This window comes from Harpia harpyja, chromosome 9 (assembly GCF_026419915.1).
Source record: "Harpia harpyja isolate bHarHar1 chromosome 9, bHarHar1 primary haplotype, whole genome shotgun sequence".
Taxonomy (NCBI): domain Eukaryota; kingdom Metazoa; phylum Chordata; class Aves; order Accipitriformes; family Accipitridae; genus Harpia; species Harpia harpyja.
This window is the reverse complement of record NC_068948.1, coordinates 12,530,804-12,557,000: the sequence shown is the minus strand read 5'-3', so window position 1 is coordinate 12,557,000 and position 26,197 is coordinate 12,530,804. Positions and strand designations below refer to the sequence as shown.

Genomic DNA, 26,197 nt, shown 5'->3' with positions numbered 1-26,197 from the left:
TATGATGGGATGGCATATTGATCCCTCAGAAATGGCCTTTTCAGCATCTGCAAGACTGAACCCTCAGAGTACCTAAACCAGCCCTCAACAGCTACCCATAGACAGAAAGACTTTTAAAATGGACAGTAGAAAAGACAGCATGAGCTGGGAAAATGGGACCCCCTTGTGAATCTGTACAGAAATCTGGAAAGGCTGAAAGAAAATGGAAATACATACAGACTGCAGAAGTGAACACCTACCTCAGCTGCACTACTGAAGTGTTCCTCATTTTCCTCTGCTCTGACCAAAAGAAGATACTGGTGTTGGTCACTCTCATAATCCACACTCCGAGTTAAACTAATATCTCCTGTTGCCCAATCAATACTGAATAGACCACTAGGATTAGTTAGTAAACTGTAGCTCAGGGATTTCTTTTGATATGATACAGCAGTGACTGTAAGAAAGCTGCATTTAAAAAAAGAAAAAAATAAAAGGACTTTTAAGCACATAATACAACATACTGAAGAATATGACAAAAATGATACATATCAGAAATGATGGTGCAATCCTGTAGGTCTGATCAGAGCAACACTCAGTGAAGTCAGTGATAGCTGTACCTAACCACCAAATTCAAACATTTTGTTATACAGTAGTTCTACCATCTTGAGGTTAAACAGATAAAGATAGGATTCTTGGAAGCGGAACACCGTAAGGATTAAAAACACAGGAACAGAGGATTTCATTTTTGCTGCAACTGAATTTGCCTACTCCAACTTTCTTTTGCGGTATTGATATTTTTCAGGCAGGAAACTAAAAGATAAAGCAAGATGCAAAAGATTCATTTTAATAACAGCATGGTAAGTTTGCTGCTGCAGTCATACATCCTAAAGTTTCAACAGATAACCGCACAAGGATAAAAGCCAGTCACTAACAGTGTGCATGTTACTGGTTATACGGGACATATGTTTTTAGCTCTTGTCTGGCACTATCTTTTTTCCACTGAAGTCCAATGTGTTTTAAGTCCTCAAGTAGGAAAAACGCTTGCAGTATGAAGTAAAAGAAGAAATTAAAAAATAAATATTTTTAAAGGGTTTAAAACAGAATACTAATTCCTCAAGTGTTTGTTGCTTTATCATGCAGGTTTCTTAGGAAAAAGAAATCTGTCTCCCAGGAGAACCCACCAACATGTATGATCCAGTGACAAGTACAATCAAAAAGACAAAACTCAGTTTGTCCAAACACCTTTTTCCCCTGTTGTATTTCCATGCTGCTGCCTTCTCACCTCCCTCAGGCACACTACTGAAACAATGGAAAAGGTTACTGTAGGTCATTATCTCGCTTAGTCTTTTTCTGTATTTTCCTATCATATGGTCTCACAGTCAGTTTCAGCCAGCACAGGACCGTGTTGCTGCCAACAGGAATTATTTTGCCCTCCTTCTAACTCCCTACCCTGGCTGCATGTTCATGCCACTTCTCCTCTCCTGTCAGCACTAAAAATCACAAGGCCATACTGTGAGCACGTTTAACAACCCAACTGAAAACTTTTTTTTCTTTTTTTGGCTTTGCCTTTCATCGGATCAGCTTGCCCATGCAGCTACCATATTAGCATTAGTGGCAGACCAAAGGAAGAGAAAGATTTGGCAATGCTCCTCCGCTCAGCAGCAGTCTTAAATCAGCCTACAGTTGTGAAATCCTAAACCCAAAAATCCAGTGCAAGACAGCAACTCTGTTTTCCTGAGTACTTGTGTAATTGGTCCAATTTAAATATTATAACTTTAGGATTCTACACGGCTTTTCATTACTATTTCTGCTCAACACAAAACAGGAAACCACTTTCACTGGGTGCATTGTGTATATTCAAACCCCTTCTGTCATAATAATAACTGCATTAAATACTTCATTCCTTTTGGATAATGCCAAGTAATTTGACAAACTGACTAATATACTACCATCTTAGGTGTGCAAACCTATTTTTAAATAATGACAAAAAAGTTATAAAGAATTTCATTATTTTTAATCCTAAACATTATTGAACCCAAGATGGCAGGTACCTGTTAGGTATTGTAGCATTTCGCAGTTCTTGCATTTCTTTTATGCCTGTGCTATTTAAGTTTATTGCAGTTTTAAAGAAAAACCTTGTTATCTACTATTAACAGTTGCTTATTTTTTTAATCTTAACACACCTTGGTTATTTAGGCACTGTAAAACTGCATGTTGTAGCTTGAACAGTAAAATACAACACCACAGATAACATAATATGAATAACAGTTGAATGGCCACACAAGGAAGACATTTACTGGACAAAAGTATTCTCGATTTAACTGGAAGAGGAAGTGTTTACCATAAGAACAAAACAGTTTGGGAAAGAAGGAACTGAGTATTCAGGTGGACCTATGTTCCTAACTGTCGTGGTTTAACCCCAGCCAGCAACTAAACACCACGCAGCCGCTCACTCACTCCCCCCCACCCAGTGGGATGGGGGAGAAAATCAGGAAAAGAAGCAAAACCCGTGGGTTGAGATAAGAACGGTTTAATAGAACAGAAAAGAAGAAACTAATAATGATAATGACAACACTAATAAAATGACAACAGCAATAATGAAAGGATTGGAATGTACAAATGATGCGCAGTGCAATTGCTCACCACCCGCCGACCAACACCCAGCCAGTCCCCGAGTGGCGATTCCCCACCCCCCCTTCCCCGTTCCTATACTGGATGGGACGTCCCATGGTATGGAATACACCGTTGGCCAGTTTGGGTCAGGTGCCCTGGCTGTGTCCTGTGCCAACTTCTTGTGCCCCTCCAGCTTTCTCGCTGGCTGGGCATGAGAAGCTGAAAAATCCTTGACTTTAGTCTAAACACTACTGAGCAACAACTGAAAACATCAGTGTTACCAACATTCTTCGCATACTGAACTCAAAACATAGCACCTTACCAGCTACTAGGAAGACAGTTAACTCTATCCCAGCTGAAACCAGGACACTAACACTTTCTGAGATATTTAGTTCCACATTGTTAGACAAAGGATGGAAAAATAAAATGGCAAGTTTCACAGCATCTTCATTTTTGCTCAGTTTGCCACCGTGATGAAGAGAGCAAAGACAGTCTTTTGTTTTTTCTGATTTTCACTTGATGGAGAAGGCAATTCTCCAAATTTGACAAATAAAATTAATATATTCTTTCACACCAGGATATCTTTCTTCATGATGTAACAGCTCTAGTTTGTATTCTGCATTTTGTTTGAAAATTAAGACACAATCAACATCTACTAATACTTTCCGTATCATTTAAAAAAGCAAGAAACTGTAATGATTCAATGATGCTTTTCTGTATAAAAGGGTGACTTAAAAATACATCAATCAAACTGTATCTTCATCACTTCTATTAAGATATCTAAATTGCTGCTCACAGTATCTATTTATGATTCACAAACAATACTGAGGCTTTGGGGAGATCAAACGGAAGTTAAACTAGGAACACAATCTCACTGAATTGTTTTTAACTGTTACTTACGATTTTCCTTGTGGCATACTTTCAGGAACATAAACAAAGTATGACATGTTGGTGAACTGTGGTGGTCGAAATCCAGCAATTACAGAAACGGAGGCTGGAGACCCTCTGCTTCCAAGTTTATCTGCTGCTAGTACAGTCAGTAAATACTCCTTGTCCCTCACCAATGGCAAACCTGTCGTTTTAATCCAGCCAGTGTCCTTCTCAACTTCGAATCTGTCTTCACCACCTAAAAAGAACAGATCCACAAACTGTTGTCAGCAAGAACATTTTTATTGGATTAAAATTAAGAGGAGAATACAGTATCAATTCCCAAGTTGCTTTTGGCTTAGAATCAGCATGCACACAAAAATCCAAAAGTCTGTTTAGAACATAGAAACCAGAAATCAGTAATTACATTCATGATTACGTTTCTAAGTTGCATTTTACTTCTCTGGACAATTATCACTCTTCTTTATCCTCCAATACTTTGCTGTTGTTTGACCCTAAATACTCCTTACCAGAAAATACCCTGCTAGAGTCCTGGCCAAGAGGAACGAATTCACCTTTGAAGCAGTATTGCTACTCCCCTCCTGCTTAAAGAGTATTGAACTATTAGTGAAGTTTCTTTTAAGAGCCCCACAAAGAAAATTATTAATGAGTCTGTACTAGCTTTGCAAAGCTAAGGCACAACCCAGAGCCTTAAAAATTTGTTAGAAATGAACCAGAAGCACGACTCCCACAAGGAAGAAGGAACATTAACCCTCTCCGTGCAACCAGCTGTGCTCCACATACTGCCCCATCTCATAAACAGGCAGTCCAGCAGAGAGGTGCTGACTACTGCTGCCATTGCCACCGCCTTGCCAAAGCCCTGAGGAGTACTGATTGCGCCAGTCCCCATCATCCCCTGGGGGACAATCTGGGCAGGAACCCAATTTTGCAGGGAGAACACCCTTCAAATCTGGCAAATCTGTCCGTACCCTCAATAAAAGTTGATTTTTCTCACACACAGAGCTGAAGGCTTATGAACCTTTTGCAGGAGGAAGGGAAGATCTTTCACTAATGAAACAGGATAAAAGACCAAAAAGTCACAACAGTGAAGCCTAATACACAGGGAATGACAGAGTTAAAATTTACCTTCCAAGAGAAAATATTCTACAGCTCCATGGATCCCTTCATCTGCATCCACAGCACGCAGCTTGTATACTTCAGTACCTCCTGCAGCTTCAGGGGAAACCACAGCCAAGAACGGGAAGGGCTCCATGGCCCATTCAGGTACGTTGTCATTCACGTCTGTCACAGTAAGTGACAAGCGCACCAAGTACCAATCCTTTCCTAATGGCCACAGAAAAATGAAGAAATACTTAGACATTTTCTCCTTAATAAATTTATATATACTTCCAACTGAAAAAAAATTCTTCCTTCAATCACACACAGCTACCTCAGATTTTGAAGCAACTTAGCTTGGGTAACACAAGACTGTGAAAAGGTATTGTTTTTGTAACTGGTAATATTTATCAGTAACATCAGGGAGCACAGTATAATTATAACTTAGCCCTTTTGGCCACCTTGGCTCCAAGTGGACTGGCACTGAACTTGTAAAATGTTTTGCTACAGAAGCCAACTTGAGTGTTCCTGCAGTCCCTATTTAACGCCTCTGGCTCCAAAAAAGTGGTGTATGCACAGCCCGTTTGACTCTGAAAGCAGTACAACAGCATTGACATGGCCTTATGCCCCATCTAACAAGCCTGGGGAAGTGAAAGGGAATGTGGTCCAGGCAGAAACAGCTGTCTACATGTACAACACAATTTATCCACAAGTTTAATAATGGATGCAAAGTCAGAATTTTTAAAGTTGATGGTGTTAATACTTGATTTCAGTGTGTATTTATTATTTATACATACATGAAATATCTACACACACGCATTTATTTTCAAAATAGCTTTACAGGAACTGAAACAACATACAAAAGGGACCATCTAAAATTATCAGTTTTAATTTAAATCTAATTAAAAATACAAAGAACTTAGTATTTAAAGACTCTAAATAAAGTGTCGCCAAAATGTCTAATCTCATGAACAGTGTTATCTTGCTAAGGAGGAATATTCTCCCAGGAAGGTGTGCCACAAACTGAACAGCTGTACTCTCTCTCCCTCTCCACTTCCTTAATTGCAGCATTACATCCCTCTCCAAAAAACATCCATGTTCCAACTAAAATACATTACTTTTGTCTGATGTATGCATTTACTGATGTTAGCTCTTCACTCCCACAGAAGTACTAATATATCTTTCACATCAGCCTCTTGCAAGCTTCAGCTTTTCATATTTAGGAACCTCTGTCTGATGGCAAGTGGCAAATTTAGTATACCGTATCATAATCTGCAATCTATAAACAACCAGTAAGTGGACTGTAGTGAAGAAAACTCCTTGGTGCTGTGACTAACGAAGTCAAATATAAATTTCTTAGTTTAGACTCCTGAGACTTAATCCATCACGACCTTTATGTACTTTCTGTTCTTATCCAGAAAATTCTCTTAATAGAAAAATCAGCATTCACCCAAGATAATCGCAGAAGTTCTTCTTAGCTAAACTTGTGAAACTCTATTAATGAATTTGAATTTTAGAACTGTAACTGCGAGTATATCACTGTTTTTTCTCTCTCTAAGACCAACAGAAAGTGTATTGACAGTAACTTGTTAAATCCAAATCAATTTCTTTGTAATTGTTCTGTACTCAGAATCTAATGTTCCAGGGAATGTAATATTAGCTTAAGATAGCACATATGAAAAAATGGTGGCTACAACAAAACCAAACTTCTAATTTATCAAACAGTAAATCACAGAAGTGACCAGTTTCCTGAAAAAGAACCTTAAATATGCCTTGCACCACCGTAGAACATGGATACATGCAACACGCATTTTTACATTTTCATGGAAAAATTCTCAGTTACCAAGCATATCAAAGTCTTCTCGACTCCAACTGAGATGACCTGTGTGTGTTATGTGTTGCACTTCTGCAGTCAGAAAGCGTTAGGAGGCCTGGCGTAAGGATGCTCAACTCGGCTTCTCTAGCCCAATGTTCATTATAACATTGCATGTGAAGCCAAAGTTTGCAAAGATAAACTCAAATTGCCCATTACGAAAAAGAGACTGACACTGAGGTGAGAGTACTGTAGCCCACACTGCTATTGCACTGTCCTCATATTCAAGCCAGGTATAATTCCCTTCAACATTTAGACAGGCTCTGTGAAAGCAGCTGCATGCTTTCTTCTCTGTACAGCACAAAAGCAGCCAGAAGGAGCATCAAAAAAAAAAAAAAAAAAAAATCCCAAAATCATGATGTAAAAAGCAGCAGCATGGATATTATTTCCCACTACCATACGAAATAGAACAAGATGTGTTTCAAAGTCAGAAATGTTTCATGTCAGAATGTGTGTTCCAAAAGTCCCAGGGCAGCCAGTCTAAACACCTGAAGAAACTGGAGAGGAGGGAACTTGTTAGATGTTGATCTGAGTCTGAGGTTGAAATACACCACACAACAGGGTAAGTTCTAAATGAGAAGTGCCAAGTATCAGTGTCTGCTTGAACGCTCCAAAGATTTTAATTAAAACGTTGTCCAAAAAGAATAAAGGGAGAAGTTAGTGTCAAAATTGCCTGTCTCTTCTCCAAAGAACAGGTCTTGTGGAAGCTGTCACAAGTTGGTCAATACCCGCTATTAGCGGGTTTGCCTGGATATACTGCAGGCTTAAAATAGCAAGCACTAAATTAGAAGCTGAGTTAAGAACCTTTGAGAATCTGCCTCTAGAATAGCAAGATCTGTTAAGGATTTGAATGCCACCTTGGTAACCCTGCCAGGAGTATAAAGGTTACTGACCTTTGTCTCTCTGGAGTCTGGAAATCAATATCCTAATCAACCCGTGAACTCATTCTGTTTCAAATTCTGCTAAAGTTCTTAACATGTATGTATTCCTCTAACAAAAAAATGAGTCACAATCAAAGAATAACTGATTTTTATTGAACAAGTTGTAATAAACCTGGATACAAATTCCAGTCCTGTCAGTTACTGACTGTCAGATCACTGAACATTATTATGCTGGCACTTAGCACATAATTATAACTGAGAAATACCTTTTGTAAGGAAACTGTGGAAAACTACATCAGGACTGAGATTAATGCTCACATGCTCTTGCAAACTTTGTTAATCAAAAACTAAAAGGACTTGGGCATGCTCCTCCAGGTACTTGTGTTTTAATAGTTAAGAGACCTTAATGTCATTTGACATCTTGGCAAGATCAAAGCTTTCAGCAATACATTGGTTACCTCTGAAACATCTGAATACTCTTAAGAATTTTGTTAGGATAGTCAGCAGGAACTGCAATGCACATAATTGAAGGGACAGGCATAAGTGCCTCTCTTGACCAGTATACATTTCCACTGCATATGACCTTACAGATCTTATTGGTATGTTATCTTCTTCCATCAACCATAGACAATCTGATTTATAAGCAGAAATACTAAATAAATCACCATGATATCACTTTCAGATAAAGGCAATCTGGAGGAAAATGACTGTAAGTTCTCCCTTGACTGCATACCATATATCAAAGCAAAAACCGTAACAGAAACACCGAACAGGACTGTACTTCTCTGCACCGAGACCTACAAATGTGAGCTGACAACTTGTAGAAACAACATCAGGGTGTCCAATGAAGCATGATCGGACAAGGACTTGCCAGAGGACAACGTGTGTGATGAAGAAACTGACATGGACAATAATGTGTAATATGTGTATGTCTAGCAGGACAACACATTAAGAATTTCAAAGTATATGTTCGTGAACATGATTTTTTAAAGCATAACTCCTTATTCTAACAAGCGCAGCAAATATTTAAAAGTTTTTCATTTGTTGTAATTATCATGACATATACATTACAAAATGCAGTCTCTCATATTTTGTAACTGACATAGCTGCTTGCCTACAGAATAGTTGTGTTTTCCTTCAGAATGGAGCTTAAACCAGAACTTTAACTAAATTTTAATAAGGTATCTAAAATTAATTTTCTCCCCTATTTATGAAAATCATTTGTGCTTCAAGACAGTGGAAGGAAGGAACTTTTAGAAACATACATCTCTCAATAGTTCTGGTGTCTCAGTGCCTCTTTCCATCAAAACACCCTCCCCATACATATCTTGCAGATATATTAATTACACATGTACATCAGTATATTAATAGTAGTAGTACATTATTATGTCTCTGCATTTGTATATTATGATTAATAGTAGTTTATTAGTAGTATATAAGTAGTACATGTGCAGTAATATTGCTACATTATGGGAGAAATAATATGTTACAATTCCACTCAAATCTTAGCAGAAACAGCTTAAAACTGGTAATCCTCTGTGGATTTGGGTTAAGTCCTACAAACACACAGACAAGTTCTACTTAAATTATCTGTTCTGAATACCAGGCCACAACAACAAGTGGAGATACCTGCAACTATATTCAGCATTGCAAGTCAACCCACTACTGAGATCCTAAGTCAGGAATCTGACACAGGCTTAATTATCCCTAAAAGAATTTCCAAACTCTTTTGTAACACACTACCAACAAGAATTTCCTTAATATTAAACACTAGCTACTTGACTTTCAAGCCAGGCACACCACAGATATCTTACATAATGTCACCCATTCAAAAAAATCCTACTGAAAGAATAGTTCTGCTAATTACAGTGTTGGCACACGTGCAGATTTTGCATTTGACAGATTTTCTTCCCTAGCTTCAGACAACAGAAAAATTTAAATTGCTTTCTCACAGATATTGAACAACAAGAGATAAAACTCAAAATGGCTCTTGCTGCACATAAACATGACAGTAACATAACACTGAAACTTCTTATATTAAAAATTAGTATATTGAAAAGTTATATCGAAAATAATACTTCATATTCAAAAGGGTAAAATCATCTTTTTATTTGATCAGAAAGTATTTTTTCCTCTTCTCTTATTTTTCACTACAAAAACTAATGAAAACAGGTTCTGTGAGCAGAACGCTTTTCCCACATATTTGCAAACACCACTTACTTGCCCTTTGCAATAGCAAAACTAAGCCCCCTCTACAGCTCTCTCTTCAATTTATATAAAAAATTAAAACTAAAATTATAAACTCTAGTCCAGAGGTTTTTCCTACTTTAGCTGCTTAATTCCCTATTAGAGTCAATTCGTTTATCATCAAAAATCCTTCTTAGGGCAGCTCATCCTGGAGTCTGCTTTTTCTCTGATATTCCCTCCAGTTCGAATTACTTCCTTTTAACTTAGTATTACTGACAAAAGCTGCAGCACTGAAATTCATTCCCTATCACCAAAATCAATCTTCATAATCCACTGTTGAAACCTCATCACAGGTATCTATCTATAATTGCTTATTTTTCATGCCTATCTGTGGCTGAAAACTGATAGACAGAAGGATTTATTATACTGCCTTACTCTGAATTCCAACTACATTAGGTAACGTAATACACTACCTGGCCCAAGTTTCTGCTCACAGGAAATATATGATATGCCATGGCTCACAACTTTCATCCTTTGAAAAAAAAATACATAAGCAAAATATTTAAGTGACTTGCTGGGAAGTTTAACCACAGCAAAAATGCTCTTTAAAAGCAGCAGTAACTAACTTTAAAGAGAGAGAGAGAAAGAGAGAGAAAGAGTCTCTAAAATATCTTTCTTTAGGTCTGCCTGTAGGCAATCTTCTAGATTCATACAGCTAATGGAATCAGTTCTCTACCAACATACTCTGCATAAGAATTACACATCAACATAATCCAACTGTTGGTTTCTACAGCAGAAGCCTTTCAAAGAATGTCACAGTTAACCTACATAATGTCTCTAGGTGTCAGACTTTCATCATTTGTCAGACTAATTTTAGCACTACACCTGTTTAACCTTTCAATAGATGTAAAACACATAGGCCACCTCAGCTATCTGAGGAAACTGATTTAGTAAAATCAGAATTACTGTACATCCAATAACATTCCTTCAAGTCCACAAGGTCCAAGCCATAATATAGATAGGATTTGCGCAATACCTAAAATCTTCCTAGTTTAAGACAAAATTCACTTTTTTGAAAGGAAGTCACTTCTCCAAGAAAAAGCATGAAAATGTGTTATTCAACTGCCTTTCAAAAAACAACAGTGCAGATCAAGGACAGTGTCTGCTGTCAGCTTCCTCACTAGAATCCTTTTTCCAAATCTCCACGATCAAAAGGCAGACAGTGTCTCATTAAGCACAGTTGTTAAGATTGAGAAGCTTTAATAAAGGCAGAGTTAAATATATAGGAGAAAACAGAAAGTCTTAAATTAACCATTCAAAGAATTTGATCCTTTGGTGAGAGACAAACCACATTTGTACAATAAAATAAACTGTTCTTATTAAAACAACAACAAACAAACAAACAAACAAAAAACCCACAACAACACACCTACCCACCCCTCCAAAAAAACAAACAAACAAAAAAAAACCCCACTGAACAGGAAAAAACCTTAATACTCATATACTACGAAGACTGGGCTACATACTTTATCCAAAAAGCTTAGGAAAAATTTTAATAAATTAAAAAGTTGTCACAAGCTTGTAAAATAATTAGCAATTTTTCATGCCAAATTTAAGACATACAGAGGGACTTAGTATTTTGAAGGAACAGAAAGCCCTCTCAAAATCATGAACCTCTAGGGGAGTCCAAGTTAAAGACTTGTCAAAATTGAAGAACATACTGAAAATTACAAGAAGCGACCAAATACCTTGATCAAATAACGGTTCATTTCTTCTTTAGGTTCTTCACTAGTTCTTTATGGCTCTAACAAATCCAGGTTTATCGGAAAAAAACTCTTTTGTGGTCATCACCATTAATTTTCTAGGAAAGGGTTTCAACAAAGTAACATGAACTCGCTCCTCCAACCTGGTATCAAAGTTGGGTTATAAAGATTCATCGGATTGCACACAGATACTGCAAACTAATAAATCCTGTCATTTCATACAGCAACTGGAAAAAAAATATTCCCCCACTTACCTATATTGTTACACCAAGGCTGGCAGGACTTTAATACTTAATCATTCAGTTAACAACAACTCTTGAACGTTACACTGGTTAAACGAAGCCTTGAAAATCATGCATGCTGAAATAGTTTGATTGCAATTTCAAATACTATAGGTTGGAGTTGCCTCTAAACCCATCTCTTTTCACCATGTCAAATTATAAAAGATGCTGTCAATCTGTGAAATCCAACATATTCTCAGACTTCTGATTTCATTAGGATTATATGACTATCTTTTCTCTCAGAAATCCAATGGATACTTCTATAAGAGGAGTCTTGAAAATAAAATCCTTGTATTCATTAAAAATGTAGGCTTCTCTGCATCAGTGTAATTGATAAACCTGACAATGCCAGATGTTCTGATTTAAAAAACCTGACAATATAGAATATATACTTGACTGAACACGTCTCTACAATTGTGGACAAATATTATACATTCCTTGAATGTACTTAGGGAAGAGGTATTCTATTATTATGATTAAACAATAATGGGTGAGAAGCTAAGTTGCTTCTGGCATTTTTAGGTCATTTCAATTTATTTTTAAAAGGAGATTATGAGAGTGTTAAAAGTCTTGCAAGCCTTTAGGTCAATATTGCTATTACATTCTGGTCTACATCTATCAGCAAATTGAGTATTCAAGTTAGCATTTTTCTTTTTGTTTTATAAGTTGCTCCACCTTCTAAGACTTTAACCTTAAATAGACAAATGTTTTTTGAAAACTCAGGGTGTTGTTATTGGTTTGGGTTATTGCAAGTAAAATATTTTAGGTTTGGTTGAGAGGACATTGTTGTTTTGAGGAGGCTTTGCAAATATCATACTGAACTCTTTTTAACACTTCACTCTATATGCCTTCTTGTAAAATATCTACTGACTTAAAGTTTGGGAACATACATTTCCAGAAAAAAAAATCTTAATGTCCTAAGCCTCTAGCTGCAATCAAGAGAAATCCCTGTTCCCAGTTTCATACCATAACATGAAATAAAAGCTACTGGTTATTGTATCCAGTCCTACTGTATACCCTTCAAAAAACAGGACAATTATGCACGAATATTTCTTTACTGTCATCTCTGAAAATTCACTAAGTACATGATGGGCTACTTCTAAGTACAGTAGTTTGCTCATTCATAAAACATAAACTTTCTAAAGAGATAACTTTGATGGGCTCAAGCTGTGGACAGCCCACATTCCCTCCTAATACGCCTTACCTTTTTTTGCAGATAGAATAACGACAGCCTGTCATGTCGCTGTTCCTTACCCTCATATGGCTTTTAAAACAGAAGTTAAAGCAAACCAGAAAACAAAAGTACAAAAGTAAAGAAAGCATCAGAAGAGCTAAATGATTGTGGCAGAGTGGTTCTTACTATAAATTACCAATTAAAAGAGAGTAAAGTGATAACCATGTTATCAGGGACTTCCCATTGTGGTATCCATCTGCTGAGAGGCAGACAGAAAAACCAAGCATGCCCAGATGTGAAAAAATGACTACAAATTAATAATCACAACAGACATCCTTAAATAACAAAACATGATTATTGATTGTCAAAAAGCATTATCATAAGGAGACAACTTAGCTAAGGAGGTAGCAGCTACTGTACCGTTGTAAGGTGGGAAGTTCTCTTGAAATTGTCCTTAGAATTTCTTGAGGAAAATCTGGTTTGTTTCTCTGTAGCCCCTCATATGCAAGAAAAAAAAATGCCACCACCATCAGTAGCCTCACCAACACAGCCTGCTGTACTACTTTGTATCATTATGCACAGAAGGTCTTTTGAACTACCACTATCTGGACTGCAAACCTGAACACACGGAAGATAGGAGATCATTATTAATTTTAATTTTCCAGAAAGAGAAAATGAAAAAGAGAAACCTGACCATGACACATCATGTATCAACATTTACACGCATCATCAGTAAACTGAAGCCTATTGGTACCACACAGAACTCTTGTCATTAGGGCTAGGAAAAAGCACTAAACTGGTATCTGCCGAGTGCGCTGTTATTACAGGGAGAAAGGACACCAGGCTGTGAGACTTCACAAGCACTTTTTTGCAGCAGGGAATAAAGACTGACAAATGTCAGTTTCCATTTCAAACTATGCTGAGGAGTAAGCTGTCATACAGACAAAGCCTCCCTTCTATTTCAACCCTCTTCTGCTCTGTCGCCCCCAACTGTCCTTATCCCAAAACTGGCACTTCCTTAACACTGACATTTATATGCAATTCCCATTTAAAGAAGTAAAAAAATTTTACATGTATAAGATTAATCATCTAAGGCAATCAAATTTCCTGTTTAAGAAATTATGACCTCTTATCAGAAAAAAAGGAAAGGAAAAAGCACAGTTTATGTCTGAAACACTGTATATTATCAAGTGAATCAAAAGGAAACTGTCCTCAAAATACTGAATTTGTCCCCTATTTACACCAAAACACTTTGAAGTCAAAGGAAAATTTACTGTGGGCTAAGTGTCTGTCTCTCTTTTATTCTAAAACCTAAACTCAAACATTCCAAGAAGGTTTAAAGATATTCTATCTACAAATTTGGACACTACACTTCTCAGACTAACTGAAAAAAGAGAGGTTAGGAAAAACTGAAATAAAACTATTTCATAATCAAATAAAGTGTAACATAATTGCCATGTCAGCCAGAGAATCACTGTCCAATTGGAGATGTAATAAACCAGCTTTGAGGAAGATCCTATCCACATGTTCTACAATTTACTGCTTCCATCAGATTAATAGATTTGTGCTGAAATTTAGTTAGAACTTTAAAAACAAACCACAAAAAAAACCCCAAAACAAGAAACAAAAACCCCACCTTATTTCTTTTGCAGAAACTGAATGTTTGAGATGATAAACAGCCAGAAGATCTAAACAGCTTTGGTGTTCAAGTCCCTGTAGTCTAACAAAGATGTTTTTAATCTGACTGCTTGGAGTAGGCAGCATATAGTATCAAAACATTCAGACTGAATAAACATCAACACGGTGCTCTAAAGCTTCCCCAGACATTCCTTTCTACCACAAATAAGTAACATTCCAAACCTGTAAACACCTATAGTTGTCCCAAATGCACACAGAATGTACATTTTCTTCTGACTTAATAGCAGGAAGCCCATTGCAGTTTAACAAAGCACATCTGCTGGATAATAGATGATGATTTCACCTTAAGTCCAGCTTGATGTGTAACTGTTAACATGGCTGTAATTCATAAAAGAGGTAATAAGAACTGTAAAAGACAGAACATCACCCAGAAGCTACTTAATTCTTAGGGATGATCCCCACAGAATCAATACAGCTACTAAGAGACTAAGGCCTCAGATAAAATTAAAACAGATGATCCTTGGCTTCCAAGCATTAAAATCTTCAAGGTTTAAAATATACATATCACTAAAATTGGTATCTCCACTCTACATGTCGATTTAAATAGGACAAATATACTTAAAATGTAAGCGACCGCTGTTAACTATTTGGAAGACATGTCAAACATCGCCCTTAGTAAATCCTCTGATAAGAAAAAATGAATGACGGGATTGCAAAGCTAATGCCCATGGATGAAGCAAGGTCAGAGGAGCTTGAGACGACAGAGGATTAGAGAGACGGGATCTTTCATGCACTTCCCCCAAGCATTAATGGAATAATAATGTCTCCTTCTCAAATTAAATGCTAGCTCTAAGTTAAAATCTTAATGTGTATGACAGTCTAAGAAATTTTACCTTCCGTTCACTGGGTAAAAACTTAAAATAGTATTACGCTTTTGTGAAGAATAATTAAATTGCATCCCAATAAATTAAATGGGATAAAATCTGAAATGCTACAGAAAACGTGAGCATAACCATCACTTCTTCAGGCAAGGTTAACTGAAGAATATAGCCCAGGGCTGAGTGACCAGTGGGGTCACTAGAGGAATTTGCTCATCAAGGACCATGTGCTAAAAAAACATTCTTATGAAGTTAAGCCCCGAAATTTTGGAATTCTATTTAGCACCTTGGTGCTCAAACTAATGTATGAGTTTTGCCTGGTGTTTCTCTTTGGTTTGGGGTTGTGGGGTTTGCGAGGGTTTGGTTTTTTTTTTTTCTTTTGGCCAGCATATTTGTAAATTATGAAAAATGTAAATATTATTGAGCAATTTCAAATGAGTAGTTTCAGCTCTCAAGATTTAATTTTCTGTCTAATGTCCAGGCAGAGCAATTTAAGCTCTCAAGGTAGTCAGGGTACAGAGAATATTTTATACAAACGCACACACGCTGCTGCTGACGTTGCAGAATTTAACTGCCAAGGAGCAGCAAGGACAAGCTGCTCTGCAGGGTAAGGTGAAGTGGGAGTCAAGGGTGACAGCAAGACAGGCAGGGACCTCACTGTCCCCGAGCAAGAAGAGCAGAGCAGGTCCCGACACAGAAACCTGGTTCACCCAACAGTCCAGCAGCCACCAGACAAATAGGTAGCGACGAGGCAGGTCTCGGGTCCAGCTGGGAAGCCGAGTCAGCAAGGCAGCATCAGGGTCAGCAATATACCTGGCCAGGTACCGCACACGCCTGGGGGAGCTCAGGAAGGGACCTGAGCTTAATTCAGCGCAGCGCCCGAGACACGGGGCAGAGGCCACAGACGAGGCTGGCGACAGCGACCTGTCTGATGCAAGGTTAACTGGCTGCAGGGTGTCAGAGCTGGCCTGGAGCGCGGGCAGCCGAACCCGGGGAGCAGGGAGCTGCAAGAGCCGTTACTGCACTCCAAGACCTGACAATCATGTTGGACAGGTCAGCCCTCATCTGAAAGGTAACATCCTACCAATCTATGAAATCTATCGGGCTTGGCTGATCTGTGATCTCTATTTCTTAAAACTGACTTCTGCCTGTTTTTAAACCTTTCTTCTAAGAATTCACGCGAGGAACTCACCCGAAGCTGAACTACAAAACAAGACAGTATCTCATCTCTTGTCCAGGTCCTGGAATTATTACTCCTTCACAAGCACAGCAGAACCCCCACCATAAAAAAGGCACTTAGTCCTATAGGCCCTGATTTTCCTGTTTCTGCTTTCCAGTAACTACTGTTTCCAGAAAACAGATAAACTATGTTAAAACTAAGTCTACAAACTATCAAATGGCCACAATAAGATACACGGTGAATAAACAAAACTAGTAAGGTACTATTTCCTCTACAGGGAGCAGTTAATTTTACTGTAGCACTAAAATACACAAAATACTAATTTATTATTTCAAAGAATACCAAACAAATTATGGAAATTTTTTTTTGCACCTACATTTAAAAAAAAACAAAACAAACAAAAAAAACCCCCATGATATTTATAACCAAAATATGTCCAGTCAAAAAGTAACCACAGCATGTAGTTGCACTGGTAATGACAATAGTGATAATAGTGATTTGTCCACATCACTACAATAAATCTTAGAGCTCAACTGCAGCTTTGCAAAAAACACCAACCCTGTGTGCTGAAGAGTTGTTCATGCTGCAAATGCCTCTCAAAGCTACCCCAGTGCAGGAAAATGTATACCAGTGCTAAGCCTATGGTCACACCATATGGTTCTACTAAGAAATACTGCAGGTAGTGAGGAGTGAGTCTGTTACACCAGTAGTTACTTCCCATCCCAAGTGGAGCGAGCTAGGTTAGCTCATATTTTCAACAAGCTGCAACTCAGAGTGAGAAAACCCTTCTTCTTCTATGCACACGTGGAACACTATCTGGATATTGAGATGCTAAAGGTCTGGTTGCATCTGGAACAGTGTTTACTTCAATGAAACACCAGCCCTGGACATGCTACCATGTTGATTATCCAGGACAGAATTGAGACGAAGCAAACAGAAAAGTTTTTAAAATTCTATTTTAGCTGAAGAGAAAAAATAAACAAACATGCAGCCTGTTACATATCATTTGTGCTCCTCTGAATAAAAATTAATTCAGGAACAGGACATCTCTTACACAGCTCCATTTACGAACTAAAGGGTGAGGGCTGTCACATAAACTAGGAAGAAACGTTGCTGAATGTTGCCTTATTACCATATACCAGTCATCCTGCTACTATTTTGAGAATGCTCCATCAGGGAAAAAAAAAATTTTTAAAAAAATCAGTTTTTCTTCCTAGACACGTATTAGTACCACTTGTGCCAACGTGCTTTTGAGCATTCTTTACTACTTTAGATAAGGAAGTGCACATCACAAATTAATCATAATAAACTACGCTGAAAAGATAAAGGACAAAGAGGGTAGACTTCATATGCTAAAGCATCTAAAAATCTTGTCTCGTCCTTGACACCATTGCCTGGGTTGAAGAAGAGAATAATGACAGAATTAATTACTGATTAATTTTCAATTCTCAGCTACCAGACAGCAAGAATTAGGGGGAGTAGAAAATGAAAAATATATTAAAGGAATTAATACAACTTTATACCACTTGAACATAAATCAACATCTGATACCATAAGCTCTAATATCAGAAAACCGTAGCTGCTGAAGTATTTATGGTTATGTACAATGTAAAATAAGCCAGCACAAATGTTAAAAGCAAAGCAAACAAACTAGAGAAAGAACCTTAACTTACACTTTTATTCACAACAAAATTCAGTGTAACCATCTCCATGCTTTAATTCATACTGAGAGCTCACTTCTGTAAATACTGGGTTTTTTTCCTGGAGCTTTTGCAATCTTTGGTATCTTCCTTATTTCAGACTAATTAAAACACCTAGTTCTGCTAGCCATCTTTCTCCCCCTCCTATCCCATCCTCTTGGTTATCTTTTCTCACATTACTGAAGTTTAGATCGTGAGTAAGGAAAGAGGCATAACTTTCTAAATATGTTTCAAATACCTATGTATTTTAACTCCTATAAAATGAGTATTTTTGAGGTGTATTTTTTAATTTAGGCTCCTTTAAACAAAGAAACTTTAAATCACCAGCATCTAAAGTACGCTATTTGTACTGTCCACAATTAATTGCCATCCACCTAGTCTCCGAGAGTCAGAATCTAGTTCTACATATTTCTCAGAGATTGTATCTTACTACTAGCAGTAATATATCAAGCGGGTGGAAAACACTCCAAACTATTTAGTAAAACTACGAGATGGTGAAAAAAAACCCTGAAAATAAGTTAAAGTTGCTTCATTTTCTTTTTAACTGGGTTAAGCAAGCATCACTTTGGAAAAGAAATCTCTGGCATGACAGAGTCACAAGCCGTTGTTCCAGGCAATCTGAGAGTCCTATATTCAGGCTAGATAAGAGTAAAAACTAAAAACCATCACAAAGGTGAGACTAGCAGTAACCAGGGGCAAGGTTAGCTACCACTCTTCCAACAACATCTTCTTGATCCTGACAGAGGGAGCTGTGACACCAACAAAGGGCTGGAAATTGAGCTACGCGACAGAGTGGGTGAACACCCCAAAAGCATACTCAGACTGACCCGACAGATTTTGTCACTGCCTCCGAGTAATGACATCCCCTTTGGCACGTAGCCTTGCTCAGGACTGAGTAGCAAAGATAGGACACAGAAAGTGTTTGTATTTTGGAAATTGGCCTATCAACCTGGTCAGCAGCCAAAGCTCCAGCCGGAACACAGCATAAAGCCAGTACAAGTGACTGACATCAATATGCTACAGCGATAGGTGTGACAAAAACCAAGGGAGAACGAGAGAAGGATCTGAGTGAGAGTTGTTCCTCAGGACCCAAATGAAACGAGTCGGTGATCTAGCCCGCTTCACAGAGGGAAGTATCCATGTCACTGAAACTGTCAGCACTAATTAGAATCCCTGCTGGCATCCTCAGGGATTTAACAGACACCGAGGAATAAACTGCCTCACTCCTATGGGCTGCCCCTCAGCCAGAAAACAGAAGAGATGAGGGGAAGGAATAGCATGGGAAGCTTTTCATCCCTCCCGCCTGCAGTTGCTCTGAGCAGTTGCGCTGCTAAGAAGTTAATAATTTTCACAAGAACTAGAAGTCACATAATACAAACACCTTTCCAAACCTTTCCAAGATGAAATCAAGCCAACCAACTCATTTCTGCTGATGCAATTTTCTCCAGAACGCTCGCGTTCTAGACAGTCTTCACAACATTGTTAGAAACGCAAGTAACATGAAAATAACAAGACACATGGTGAACGCGCACACATATAAAACTCCCATCACGCTTGTGAGTCAAACATGCTTAACTTCAGTAACGACTCAAAACTCTGTGACTTCAGCTGCATGCTTCGAGTTAAGCATTTACGGATGAGAGCTATGGGAGGCATTAGAAACACTTGCGCGTAAGAAGCATGGCGTATCTAACATGCTTTGTCTCAACGCGTATATAACGTAAATAACGCTCTTTGGTTACGCTACCCATTTTCCATGCTGCTCGTGAACGACTAAGAATTTCAGCAGGTGAACTAGTTAAATTCTGATAACCACCTTACAGCTCCAAGCATTTTGCATAGCAGCGCGGTCCACATTCACTAATCTGCGTAAGGCTTCTTGTCCCCTGCAGTGTTTTAATGCTAACGATTTACGCGCTTGAAAGACCGAAACTACGTTCCACGAGGTAAGGGCGCACGGCACCTGACGCTCAACCGGCGCGAGGCGCCTGTTGCCACCAGGGGACTTTTCACTCCTTAAAAGACAAACCATCCCCCAACTTACTGCCGGGACGAGGCCGCTTACTCGGCAGAAGCCGCAACTTTTTTTGCGGCTGCAGCCGCGGGGGCGAGCGGGGCAGCCCGCGCCCGCCGGCAGCCCTCGCCCCCACCCTCGCCCTCACCTACCTCGGCGATCCTGGACGCGGACGACGAGCTCGCAGGCGGCCGCCGCCTCCCGGTCGAGGGCCGCGGCCAGCGTCACCTCGCCGCTCTCCCGCTCCACGCGCGCCGGCGACTCCTCGACGGGCGGCGACACCAGCTCGAACCAGGCGGAGGCGAAGGGCGCCGGGGCCAGCGTCGCCAGGCGGCTGCCCGGGCGGGCGTCCTCGGGCAGGGAGAGCGCCAGGGGCGCGGCGGGCGGCAGCGCGGCCCGCCGGCGGCGGCGGGCGGCGGGTCGCGGGGGCGGCGGCGGCGGCGGCGGCAGGCGCTTGGCCTGCGGCAGCACCTCCAGCTCCAGGGGCTCGCTGAGCAGCGCCGGCCGGCCGCGGTCCCGCGCGTAGAGGCGCAGCGGGATGGGCGCGCGCAGGTGGAGCAGGGAGCGCACCAGCACCACGCGCCCGCTGCGCGGCACCACGAAGAAGTGGGCGCTGCGCGGGCGGGCGAAGTAGCGCAGCTCCGCGTTGGCGCCCGCGTCCGCGTCCTCGGCGCGCGCCTGCCACACCTGGGACTTGAGCGCCAGCGTCTCCTCCACGCGGAGCTGCGTGACGCCGGGGCGCGGCCCCCCCACGAAGCGCGGCGCGTTGTCGTTGTCGTCCAGCACGCGGACGGTGAGGGCGGCCAGCTCGGCGGCCGCGGCGCCGCGGGGCAGGCAGCGCTTGCAGCACAAGCCCAGGCGGAAGGCGTAGAGCGCCCGCGCCTCGCGGTCCAGCGGGCGGGTGGTGCGCAGCCAGACGCGGGCCGTGCGGGCGTGCAGCGACACCTGGAAGTGCGAGTGGCCCTCGCCCAGCAGCTGCAGGCGCCAGCGCCGCCCCTGCACCTTGGCGCACCAGGGCTCGGGCCCCAGCCGCGTCAGGGGGATGCTCAGCCCGCGCACACGCGTGCCCGCCGGACGGTTCTCCGCCACCTGGCCGCCGAACGAGGGTCTCCTCCGCGGGGCGGCGCGGGCGGCGGCCAGAGCCCAGCACAGCAGCAGGCAGCCGGCGACGCGCCGGGCTCCGCGGGGGCCCATGACGGCCGCCAGCGGCGCCGAGCTGCCGGACGAGCTGCGCGGCGCGGCGCGGCGCTGCGCTGCCCGCCGCTCCCCGCGGCGGCGCGGTGCGGAGGGCGGGCGGGCGGGGAGGGGAGGGGAGGGGCCGGGCCGGGGGCGGGAGGCGGCAGCGCCGGGGCCGGGGCAGTTACCGCCTCCACCCTGCCTTCTGCCGCGGGCAGCGCCGCCCGCGTCCCGAGTTCACGCAGAATAAACGGTCCCGTGCATCGGATGTAGGACGTCCCTGCCGGGTGCACTCCCCATTAGACCCCGTTCTCCTTCTCATGTAATAATCTCCCAGCTTGCTTTACCTCCGCAAGACCCCCCGCCTTCCCCAGGAGCCAAGTTCTTCGTCCGCTGACCCCGGGCATCCCTGCGCAGGTGATGTCCTGCCGTCTGTCACCTGTGTCCAACAGGCTCTCCCGGCACGCAGGTGTCCGCCGAAGATACTGTCGCGTTCGTTTCTAGATAGCCACGCGTTATAAAACCCCGGGTTTGCCCTCAGCTTGTGCTTGAGCAACGTCACTCACTCGCCTAAAGTTACACCTTCAGTCACAATTAATCAGCTCTCTAATACCTCCAGAGTTGTAAAGGTAAAAGAAATTTTTTAGGTGAAAAAAATGTAGCTTAACGACAGAATGTTTCTGGTAATAAACAGAAGGAAATAGAGCCCAACGTTCATTTAACTGTGTTGGATTTGGGGCATAAGTGAGTAAAACTAAAAAACCAATAAAACTAAATTTCACCATTAAAGTTAACTGACTACGTAAATCGGGAAGGTTGCAGAAAAAGTTACTCCATTAAGCAGTTCCTCTTCAAAATAGAATTGTGCTTTCAAGAATAAAGTCAAACACAATATAAAACTGGCATTAGCTATATTTATGTAGTACATAAACCACTTAATCTTAAGAGTCATTCTGAGGGTAAAGAAAAGCAAAAAAATAAAAGATGTTCTTTATTAGTCACATTACTCAAATTTTATGAGACTGTGAATAACAGTTACTTTTCTCATAAAACAGGCAGGGCATTCTTCCACACACTTCCCACCCAAGACTGTGAAAAACTTTATAAACACAACATTGTAACTTCCTGATATCCTTTTAGAGAAACTGGTTGCCTTTATGGAGAAATGGGAGTCCAGGATCCAGTAGGAAGAATACAGGAGACTCAGAATGAAAAATCCAAGTGCTCTACTACTATTACCACAAGAGTGACCTTCTCCATTTCATCCTGCAAGTAATTAAGGAGATAGATACAAATCTTCAGCTTCACACATTAATATATTATCTCCATTTATGCCTCATACTGCATCTGTCCCCTTTCAATCAAGCAGCACGCTATTGTCAGCTGGAGAGTACCTGTACTCACCTTCCCTTCCTCCCCTTTCACACCAACAGTCAGTAGCAATTTCAGACTGACAAATTCCTTCAGGGTCCAGGGCAGGATTACCCTTCTTTTCACCCACAGAATGGAATAGGCACAAGAACTTTCAAAAATAAAACATCTATCCCTAACATGCATCGAAGCACCGAAGAGGGAAAAAAAGGCTGAGGAACTGCCATCTGAGGTAGAACAGTGCTACTGGTAAAGCTCTGGTGGCCCATCAGAAAGGCAGAATTGCTTACCTGAAACAAAAGAAATTCATCTAAAGTACTAAACGGGAGTTGTTTCTCCATGCCTCAAATGTACCTGAGGTCTCAAGCATTTTCAATTCTACTTTGGCATAAAACCCGTGGTGTAAGAAGTTGCTGTATCTGAATTCCAATGCAGGCATGGATGTCTTGATTAGGATGAAATAATAAATGGGTCAATCTTTCATCCATTTCTCTAACAGAATTGAATCTTCATTATAATTAGCAATAATAATAATGAATATGCCTTCTTTAAAAAACATTAAAATATTACAGTTGAATTGATGTAAAAAGTTGAGATGATGCAAATTCTTAGGATAATTTTTCCTCACAGAGTTAAAATGGCCTTGAAATCCCTGTATAAAAGCACCCTTCTATATGGGGTGTTATCTTCGGTGCTTTTGTGGTGCTTTTTTTTTTTTTTGGTCTTAAAAAAAGAAAGTGTGTGAGGTCTATGGATTGTATACAGGGCAATACAGATTGGGATGGGAAGAATCCCTAACTTGGTCACAAAGATTTATACGGTTCCAAAATAAAAGGAACTTTTCTAACAGTTCCCTAACTAGTACGATACCATGAAGAATCTGTAACTAGTATTTGATCAAAATTTGATCAAACCATTTTATGGAATCATTTTAGTGAGTTCTGTCTTCTACATCCACTAGCATTTCTCTCTGTAAAAACCTGTGAAAATATACCAGGAACAGAACTACATTTTGAAAGGTCCTTCATTTCTGCATCAAAAATTCAACAGACATTTTAATTAGTTTAGACACAAACGTGGTTCTGACTTTAGTGATGAGCCTCATTCATGGTTTCAAACACAGAATTCAAGCTACATTATTTCAATCAGCATGTAGACAGAAAATTCAGAGATTACACAAGGGGATTTTTTTAGGAAAATAGAGACTTTATACTGTTGTTTGTTAAAAAATAAAAGGTTGTTGATTTTTATAGTTCACTGCCCTATGGTAATTGTAGACAAATACTTGAGACTCCAATCCTATTACTAATTCTGCAAATTAGTGGGAATGTAAATTGGTGCCCTGGATGCTTGTACAGTCAGAATCTTTCTGACTTCAGCCCATCTCCAGAAGTCCTGACCTTATGGGCGGTGACTTTACAATACCAGCTCTTCTACTTCACAAGTTTCTTGAGATAGCAGATCTAGAGGCTATAATGAACTTTACACATTGTTTGTTTCCTTTTCCTGACTGTTCAACAGTGCTCTCTGAGGTTACATCAGGGTTCTCTGAATGTTCCAGACCATCCTCCTGTTTATAGCAACTCCCTCTATTTCTGCTAGCCCTAATTTTGGATTTGACAGTTAAGAAGCACCAGTTCTTGCACTAAAGCAAGAATTCTTTTTTTGCTCCTGCCTTGAATTACCTGTGTTACCTCAATTACCATCTTTTAATAGAGTAATTAGAAGTTTCCCTCTTTTTTTCTCTGTAAAAGCCAGGACTTTTAATGACTTTAAGGATACACCTACGTACCTCAGAACAAGTCTCCTGACTAGGCTCACATGCTGTACAGATTGCTAGCTTGCAAGCCTGGAGCACAAGGTAAGCATAGTTTCCAGAGATCTCACATGACCAAAGATATCTAGTGGTCACACACAGCACGAAGCACAACCTACCTGCTGGTTACTGAGGCTCACCTCTATGATCAGGTGATGGCAAGGCCAAGACAAAATCATAATCTCTGTCAAAAATTATTAACTCATGTTTGAAAATTACTGAATTACAGTCTTTGTAATTTACTGATTTATAGTATGAATGTAAATTTTTAAAGAAACATCACGTCAAGTATTTGATGCACAATTTGCATTTTACAAATTGGATTTCCTTTAAAATATGAACAGGAAACATTCTGAGGAAAATCTTACCTTAACTTTATGGAACTGCACAGTAAATATTGAGGCAGGAGAGAAGAATGATGCTAGGCATTCTTCCTGTTTTACATATACCTTGTAGCTGAAGGGCAGGATGGCTTACGGAAAAGTGGCACAATTTACTTCGCTTTTGATCAAAAGGCAAATATGCCTGAAGCAGTGAGTGGTCTTGACTGCCACATACTCAGTAGCTGGCTTTCAAGGAGGAGAAAGGGGCTGGAAGTCCCCTAGGATCTTTTACTGTAAATAATTATAAATATATATCAGTAACAGAATTAATGTACTCCTCTGGAGCCAGCTGATATATATGTCATCTGGTACACCTGACAGACATTACTCTCAAGCACTAGTTTAAACTTTCAGGAAGGGTTGTGCCCTGCTGCATATCTAGACAAAGGAAGCTCTTTCTACACTATTTACTTCCCACTCATGATTCCACAAGTGTCTTGGCACACAGCTCTGCAGGATCTAGCCCAAAGCAACAAGACAGTCCCTGTGCTATTTTAGATGGTTTGTACATTGTCACTTTTTATAAACAACACTTGTAGCTCCATTTTCTCAAAAGCAAGTATAAGTGATAATCCTTTCCTGTATAATTTTGAAAACTAAACCTAAATTATTCAGAAGTACAGCTGCTGTGGTCTAATCCTTCCTATCTCTTTATGCAACTTTCTCACTATACTTCACAAATTTTTCTTGGAACCTAGCAGTCAAATGAGTGCAAGAAACACCTTCTGTCATGCTAAGAGCAGTATCCTTCCTCCAAAACTGAAAAACTGATGACATTTTCAATACCTTTCAGTATTTTATAACAATATACTTTCCCATTCATTTGAACCAGCTGGAAGATCCCTTCTGCTGTTAAGCATAGTGTGCTATATACAAGTCCAGGAAGGTTAGAATAAATGTTTTAATTACAATAATCTGTGTAGATGGCCATACTTCTTACGCAGTCAGAAACACCTCCTACCTAACTTATAATCAAATTAAATGAACTATACATACATATAAAAAAGTAAAATCTGAGGTGTGTTGAAAACAGACAATAGAGTAACAATAAATTCTCGCTGAATAACACTCTAATGGTATATTCTGTTTTCCCTGGCTGGTGCCTTACTACTTACCAAATTAATTACATTATTAATAATATCAGTAAACAGCTTGAAAATCTTTACAGAAAAGCTTTTCTTAAAAATCCTAAGTTTTCACATGATAAAGTTTTTCTATTAATCAGAATTTTGACTTATGTGACTGACACAGAAAGGGACATTTCACTTTTTTTTAAATAATTACTTTTGTAAATTACTTTATACTAC

At 40.2% G+C, this 26,197-nt stretch overlaps 1 protein-coding gene across 1 annotated transcript in view; it reads right to left on the bottom strand.

The window, feature by feature from the left end:
* Positions 1–21,382, bottom strand: part of LOC128145961 (neural-cadherin-like) — a 66,951-nt gene extending 45,569 nt beyond the window's left edge. Inside the window, exons 1-4 of the mRNA XM_052796836.1 lie at positions 20,297–21,382; positions 4,606–4,803; positions 3,493–3,718; positions 240–444 (exon numbers count right to left, since the gene is read on the bottom strand). Of these exons, the coding sequence (XP_052652796.1) occupies positions 240–444; positions 3,493–3,718; positions 4,606–4,803; positions 20,297–21,338 (1,671 nt within the window). The 5' untranslated portion in view covers positions 21,339–21,382. The remainder of the gene's footprint in view (positions 1–239; positions 445–3,492; positions 3,719–4,605; positions 4,804–20,296) is intronic.
* Positions 21,383–26,197: the final 4,815 nt, after the last annotated feature.